Source organism: Lactuca virosa, chromosome 3, assembly GCF_052849685.1.
Source record: "Lactuca virosa cultivar CGN04683 chromosome 3, Lactuca_virosa_CGN04683_v6, whole genome shotgun sequence".
Lineage (NCBI taxonomy): Eukaryota > Viridiplantae > Streptophyta > Magnoliopsida > Asterales > Asteraceae > Lactuca > Lactuca virosa.
Genome location: NC_136428.1, coordinates 134,492,696 through 134,500,455, shown reverse-complemented (window position 1 = coordinate 134,500,455; position 7,760 = coordinate 134,492,696). Strand labels below are relative to the sequence as shown.

General features: G+C 39.3%; 1 protein-coding gene across 1 annotated transcript; it reads left to right on the top strand.

Annotated features, from left to right (window-relative positions):
* Positions 1-216: 216 nt before the first annotated feature.
* LOC145164083 (uncharacterized) lies at positions 217-1,512 on the top strand. Its single transcript, XM_079082807.1, has 3 exons — positions 217-796; positions 885-985; positions 1,066-1,512. The coding sequence occupies exons 1-3, from the start codon at positions 217-219 to the stop codon at positions 1,510-1,512; spliced, it is 1,128 nt and encodes a 375-aa protein (XP_078938933.1).
* The last annotated feature ends 6,248 nt before the right edge of the window (positions 1,513-7,760 follow it).

The following is a 7,760-nucleotide window of genomic DNA, read 5'->3' as shown; positions in this document are numbered from 1 at the left end:
GAAGAAAAGTACTACTCAATCATACTTGATTGTACTCCTGATTCAAGTCACCAAGAATAGATGACTATAATAGTGAGGTATTTAAAGTTATCATATAATTTTGTTACTGTGGAGGAGTCCTTTTTAGGTTTTTTGAATGTTGATGATACCACCGGAAAATGACTATTTGATATTACACTTGAAGAGTTAAAGTCTCTTGGTCTTGAAATCGATGATATGCGTGGTCAAGGCTATGATAATGGAGCAAACATGAAAGGAAAGTACCAAGGAGTGCAAAAGAGATTTTTAGATCTAAATCCTAGAGAATTTTACACTCCTTCTGGTTGCCATTCTCTTAATCTAACATTATGTGATATGGCTAACAAGTGCGTTAAAGGAAAGAACTATTTTGGACTCATCCAACGTATTTATACCATCTTTGCAAATTCTACTAAGAGGTGGGAAATTTTAAAAGATAATGTTAAAGCTTCGAGTCTAAAGTCATTGTGTCATACTCGTTGGGATAGTCCGGTCGAGAGTGTAAAGGCTATTAAAATGAAACTTGTTGATGTACGAGAAGCTTTACTTGAAGTTGGAGAAAAGGATAATGATGTTGCAGTTGTAAGTGAAGCAACTTCATTGGCAGAAAAAGAACTTGGTGACTTTGAATTTTTGGTATCAATGGTTATTTGGTATCAAGTATTAAACCATGTGAATATTGTGAGTAAAAAGTTACAGTCAAAGGATATGCATGTTGATAATCCTATTAAAGAAATAAACAAATTGATTGAGTACTTCAAAGATTATAGAGAAACTGGTTTTTCATAAGCGATTATTGAAGCTATGGAGATTGCTATTGAATTGGGTATTGATCCAATATTTCCACAAAAGCATTTGATTTAAAGGAAAAGAAGGTTTGATGAGAGCTAAAGTAGCAAAGAAGTTTTATTTACAGCCGAAGAGAATTTCAGAGTCAATTATTTCTTCTACATTGTTGATCAAGTTAGTTCTTCTCTTGAGACAAGATTTGAACAATTCAAAGAGCATGACAAATTATTTGGTTTTTTATTTCCACATAATTTGAAGGGAATTGAAGATAAAGATCTTAAGTCGTCTTGTCATCGTCTTAAGTTTGAAGAAAGATCGGATATTGATGCCGAGGAACTTTATACAGAGTTGAAATTATTTGAGACATTGGACACCAATGAATTTAGCAACTCTGTAGATGTTTTGAAGTTTCTGAAAGAACTTGATTATTTCCCAAATGCAAGCATTACATATAGAATATTGTTGACTATTCCAGTAACAGTGACATCTGCAGAAAGGAGTTTTTCGAAATTGAAGTTGTTGAAATCTTACTTACGCTCAACAATGAACCAAGAAAGACTTAGCGGTTTGACCATGATATCTATCGAGAACGAAATCTTAGAGAGTATAGAGTACGATGAGTTGATCAACCAATTTGCTATCAAGAATGCTATGAGAACTTCACGGATCGTCGGTTGGCTGTCACAATATGTAATTACTCATTAAAATACTATGTTTTTGCTTTGTTTATTGCTATAAAGTTTATAGTCGTTTTTAAAAAATAGTTTATTTATTCTTAGTCGTTACACGTTAGAGTTTAAGGCCTTTTTTTCCGGCTCGTCCTGAGCATTTGAATCCTCAGGACCGCCCTGCATTTAATAATAACTTTTTTTCCCTTTTGTTTCATCAAAATACCTCACTAATAACAATGTTATTAATTACATTAATAATTTGATTGTTGTATTTGGTATCAACATAGCTGTCAATGGATGTCCGAATGAAATCCTTCTTAATTAAACATGGACCGTTGGTTACTTCTTGGGTCCTCTATTCTTGGAATGCAACTGCCTTCGCTATTTTTGCCCTTTGGTGTATGCCACCATTAATGGTTACGAGTGAGATTTAAATAATCAGCATTATTTTATCAGTCCATAGAATAATTTAATTTAAAAATCACTTTGAATTGCATCGGGTCATAGTATATGAAGTATTTCCAACCAATACATGATCTATGTCCTTAATTATTAACAAGTAGATGTTTATAATTCAATTTTGTTAACAAATATTGGACTTTCTAAGGTATCTCAATAAAAATTGATATACATTTTCTACCTGAAAAATATGTTTTAAGGGACATTTGGTTTGTGAAAATCCACATGAATGAGGAGATTATTTTATTTTATAAGTAAATTTGTTTGAGAATAAATAATCCAACTTACAGTCTCCTAAACTCCTCTCAATTTTTTTTACCCTCAAACCATTAGCAACCAATGTAGGGCATCATCGTCTTTGTCAACAGGCTTATATTGTTGGACCGATAAGAATTAAGGGATGATCGTGTCTGAAAGTCTCGTTATAGCTTGGTAATATTGGGTTTATGTAAAAAAAAACTCGTGAAAGAGTTGGTCGTTATTTTTTGTTGTTTAATCTATTTTCTTTGAAATACAATCTCCATTAAATGTGTTTTGTATGTTTTTTCTTGTCAATAAATACTAAAACTTTGGTGTATTTGTTTCTTAAAGGACTTTTGACATAAATAACCATCAAAATTAGAGAACCATCAACATTCAACCATTTATGTTTAGATCGTGTTAATAAAGCCATTGAACTCTCAATTTCTTTTTCGGTTTCCCCATTATGATCTCCTACTCACGATTTGCTCCTTTCTGTGCTTATGTGGCATCCACATATACCATTTTACATGCCGGTAATATATTGCAACTTTGAAAACACGAGAGACCATTTATGTATATATTCTAAAACATAAAATAAATGTTAATCAAATAACCCAACGAGTTCACAACTCCCCTCCATCTTCACTTGTCATCGCCGGCATTCCGCCTACCCCCTTCACCTACATCTCCGGCCAACCCATCGCCTTAATCCGACGCCTACCCCCTTCACCTACATCTCCGGCCAACCCATCGCCTTAATCCGACGATAACGCTTTCGATTAGTCTTCAATAGGTTGTATTTCTCATCAAGCTTTCAGATTATCCTTTGAATGCCCATCAATTCCTTGAAAAATAATATTTGCATTTCACATTAACAAATTAATAAGCTTTTATTATTTTTTACAAACAAAATTTGTATTTGCATAGCATTTTCTATTCTTATAACACTTATTTGTAATTTGAACTTTTAATATTGGAACTCTTTAATCTTTGCTACTAAAAATATTAAGAAAAAGAAAACTGTCTGTTACCGCGTGTGAAGATATGTCCGTACTACCGGGGCCGAGTTTCATTTTGACATTCTTCCAAATTTGACCTTGACTTTTTGTGATATTTAAAATGTCCTAGTAGCATTTAATTACTCTTGTATCCTTCTTATGATGTTTTTTAAGGTAACCTTTAAAAATTTAAATTCCAAATAATAATTGCTTATCGATCCTTGACTTTTGATTGTATACGTACATTGGTTAAAATGTTTTAGATTCACAAGAATTGTCCTTATATTTAGAATAACATTCTTTAGTTTTTTTTTTCTTTTGAAATTTTAATAATTAATGTTGCAGCATTTTAAACAACATAGATTTAGAAAGGAGTTTTTTTTTTTTTTTGGAAACGGAAAAATTTATTAAACCAAAGCCTAGAAAGAAACTCGGTTGGGCAAAAACAAAAATAGAAAAATTATGCAACACCAAACCATCCAATTACAATTCCCAAAATACCCTCTATGCTTAACTCAATTAAACACTAGATTTAGAACATCATCCACCACTTTAGCCGAGGTAGTACACGCCTTGTTGTAAAGCTTATCAATCCGCACTTTCCAAATACACCAAATAAAATCATAAATAATGGCAATAAGCTACTTGCGTTTTTTTAGGGCAATTGCCTAGTTGGCCGCAAAAGTGATAATCTCACTGACGGTATCAAAATGAAGAAAGGTAATGTCGCACCACCTCAGAATTCTACCCAACACATGACGGCTGAAAGGGCATTCCGCAAAAATGTGATCCGCCTCATCGACACCACTAGTACAGTAGTAAACCATTGACAATTGGAATTATCAATATTAATCCAACAACGAGAGAGGACACACATAGTAGGAATTCTACTAATACTAGCCCTCCAAATAAAATAATTGACAATAAATGGCACTATGCGAAGACAGATAGTGACATTAGATATCGAACCAGTCACCATGGAGTCAATTAGTAATCTCAGATCACACACATAAAATTTACTATCTTTGGACAAAGTAGAGTACCAAGAATCATCCCCATCAGCGAGATAAATGGTAGAGACCAACCTCTTCAGCAACTCAAACTCGGTAACCTCTAGTCTTGACTTCGGTTGCTTCTTCCAAGCCCAACCACCGTTTGAATTATTGAGCCTCTCAGCAATAAAACTGTAACAACGTAAATTTTCAAATAAAAATTTTCATTTAAAACCCAAATATCTCATTCAAAATCACAATTTCCACAAACATCAAGTTATCAAAACAAATGTCTCAAAAACTGTTTATACCACAAATCCAGAATCCTCCAAAAACATATCTCCGACGCAGGTGTGTGTACAATCAAGTCGGCGCCTTCCCGTGATCCAGAGAAGTACCTGAAACACATAACACATAACACGGTAAGCACGAAGCTTAGTGAGTTTCCCAAAATACCACACACAACTCATTAGCCACTCTAGGCTATAACTCAATAAGACCCTCCGGTCAATGTGTCTCAGTGGGACCCTCTGGTCCCAACTCAATAAGCTCATAATAACAATACTCAGTATAAATCACAAGACATGATGCAAAATAGTAAGATACGCAGATAAGCTCAATAAACATCTCAATCACATAAAGGTACCACTCATGGTAAGTATAGTGAAAATACTCACCTCGTAATCTAGCAAGTAAAAGTCTCGCACTCGGAAATCTTGAACTAGCCTCCGCCTAATACATAGGATAATTATCTCTAATTAATACTCTACTCATACCCGAATACCCAGAGGTTGCTCCTTCTTTCTCTTCAACTCATGGAATGGGTAAAAGACCATTTTAACCTTCCATGGTCTCCGTTACTCATGTTGACCATACCCTAAAGTCAACAGAAGTCAACTCGAGTCAACAGTTCAGGTTTGACCTGACTCGCCGAGTGCTTTCATGTGACTCGTCGATTCCAATCGTTCCTCAGTAGTCTTGCGAAGGTCCAGCTCGTCAAGTTAACCCCTAACTCGCCGAGCTATAACATGGCCAACTTATCGGGACAAACCCTAACTGACTCGTCGAGCCAGCTCATCGACTTGGCGAGTCAATTCAGACTCATTTCTCATTCAGACGATTTCAAGGTAGAGAACCTTCCCAAACTCTATATCTAGACTCTAAAGGCTCGTTAATCACGTAAACTCACGAGGTTTATGTTTATGCATGGAACTTTGAGCTTGAAATGCCAAGAACATGCTCTAATAAGGGTTTTTCACTCGAAAGCTCTATTAAGGCTGAATAAATCAAGGACCTTTGGATTCTAGGGACCTCACATGGTCCAGATCTGAAGTCCAAACCTCCAAACAAACTCAATACCCTCAAAGTCCCAATAATAGATAGAAAATAAGCCCTAATATCCAATAATATGAGTTCTACCCAAACAAATGAGAAAGGTATAAACTTTATACCTTTAACAGGAGCTCTTGGATGAAAAACAACGGATCTAACAGCCTCCTCTTGCTCCTTGCTTGAAATCCTTCTCTTCTCTTCCAAAGATGCACCAAAATACTCAATATTAGCTCACACACTCTCTCTTTTAGCTCAAGGGCGATTAGGGTTTCTCTCAGTGAAGGAAAGCAGCTGATGAGCCGCAAATAAGGCTATAAGTGCCCTTAAATAGGCCCCAAACCCGGGGATTTAGGGTTTCTCTTCACATCGTCTACTCGGCGAGACGGCTCTTGGACTCGTCGAGTAGTTCATTAATCCCACATGGCACATCGCGACCCTACTCGACGAGTTGTAGCACTGAATCGTCGAGTAGCTCAATAGTCCTCAAAATAAATAAATAAACAACGTACCTGGAAGTCCGGATGTTACAATTCTCCCCCATTAGAATCAGACTTCGCCCTCGAAGTCATGATCTGGAAATAACTCTGGATACTGCTCTCGCATCTCGGACTCCGGCTCCCAAGTCAACTCGAACCCTCTACGATGTTGCCACTGGACCTGAACCAGGGGTACCTCTTTGTTCCTCAGAACCTTCACCTTTCGATCCATGATCACAATCGGTCTCTCAATATAATTCAGGCTCGCATCCACCTGGATGTCCTCTAATGGCACCACTGCCGTCTCATCGGCTACACACTTCCTCAGCTGAGACACGTGGAAGGTGTTATGAATCTGACTCAACTCCGCGGGTAGCTCCAAACGGTACGCTACCTTACCCACTCTGGAGGACACCCTGAAAGGACCGTTGTATCGGGGCCCCAGCTTGCCCCTCTTCCTGAATCGGATCACCCCTTTCCACGGGGATACCCTCAGGAGGACAAAATATCCAACCTGAAACTCAAGCTCGGATCGTCGCCTGTCTGCGTAACTCTTCTGGCGACTCTGGGCCGTCAGTAACCTCTGTCTGACCTGCTGAATCTGTTCAGTCGTCTTGAGCACTATCTCAGTGCTACCCATTACTTGCTGCCCCACCCCTCCCCAACAGATAGCAGTCCGACACCTCCTCCCATAAAGAAGCTGAAAAGGAGGCATACCAATACTGGAATGGTGGTTGTTGTTGTAAGAAAACTCAGCCAAGGGCAGATATGTGTCCCAACTTCCACCGAAGTCCATAACACATGCTCGAAGCATGTCCTCGAGCGTCTGAATCGTCCGCTCACTCTGCCCGTCTGTCTGTGGGTGGTAGGTTGTACTGAAGTGCAATCACGTACCCAACTCCTCATGAAACTTCTTCCAAAACCTGGAAGTGAAGCGCACATCCCGATCTGACACTATCGATGCCGACACTCCACGCCGAGCTACCACCTCTCTTATATATATCTCAGCCAGTTTCTCTGCAGAAGAACTCTCACTGACAGCAAGGAAGTGAGTGCTCTTCGTCAACCGGTCCACAATCACCCAAATCGCGTCGACACCTTGCGCGGTCCTTGGCAATTTGGTGATAAAATCCATGGAAATCTGTTCCCACTTCCACTGGGGAACCTTTAGTGGCTGCAACTTGCCATGAGGACGCTAGTGCTCGGCCTTAACCCGACGCCATGTCAAGCACCTCTCGACTACCCAAGCCATGTCCCTCTTCATACAGGGCCACCAATATTCTCTCTTCAGGTCCAAGTACATCTTAGTGGCTCCTGGATAGATCGAGAATCTCGACCTATGCGCCTCCTCTATCAGAATACGGCGAGCTCCGCCAGTATAGGGCACCCAAATCCGCCCTCAGAAAGTCATAAGCCCTCGACTATCCGTCGTAAACTCAGACACCTGCCCAATCACCCGCTCCTTCTTGCGGTTCTCCGGTCTGACGGCCTCACCCTGGGCCTCTCGAATGGTATCTAAGACTGGAGTCATCACCGTCATCCTCATACACACATCTCGGATCGAAGCACACTCTGCTCTGCGGCTCAGGGCGTCGACTACCACGTTAGCCTTGCCCGGATGGTACAGGATCTCACAGTCATAGTCTTTCACCACATCCAACCACCTCCTCTGTCTCATATTCAGGTTGGGTTGATCCATGCGATACTTCAGGCTCTTGTGATCCGTGTATATGGTAAACCGGACACCATAAATATAGTGGCGCCAAATCTTGAGGGCGAACA

Coding starts and splice junctions, on each gene's coding strand:
- LOC145164083 (XM_079082807.1), top strand. CDS start 217: ATGCGTGGTCAAGGCTATGATAATGGAGCAAACATGAAAGGAAAGTAC. Junction 797..884: donor CAAAGATTATAGAGAAACTG/GTTTTTCATAAG, acceptor TTTGATTTAAAG/GAAAAGAAGGTTTGATGAGA. Junction 986..1,065: donor CTACATTGTTGATCAAGTTA/GTTCTTCTCTTG, acceptor CATAATTTGAAG/GGAATTGAAGATAAAGATCT.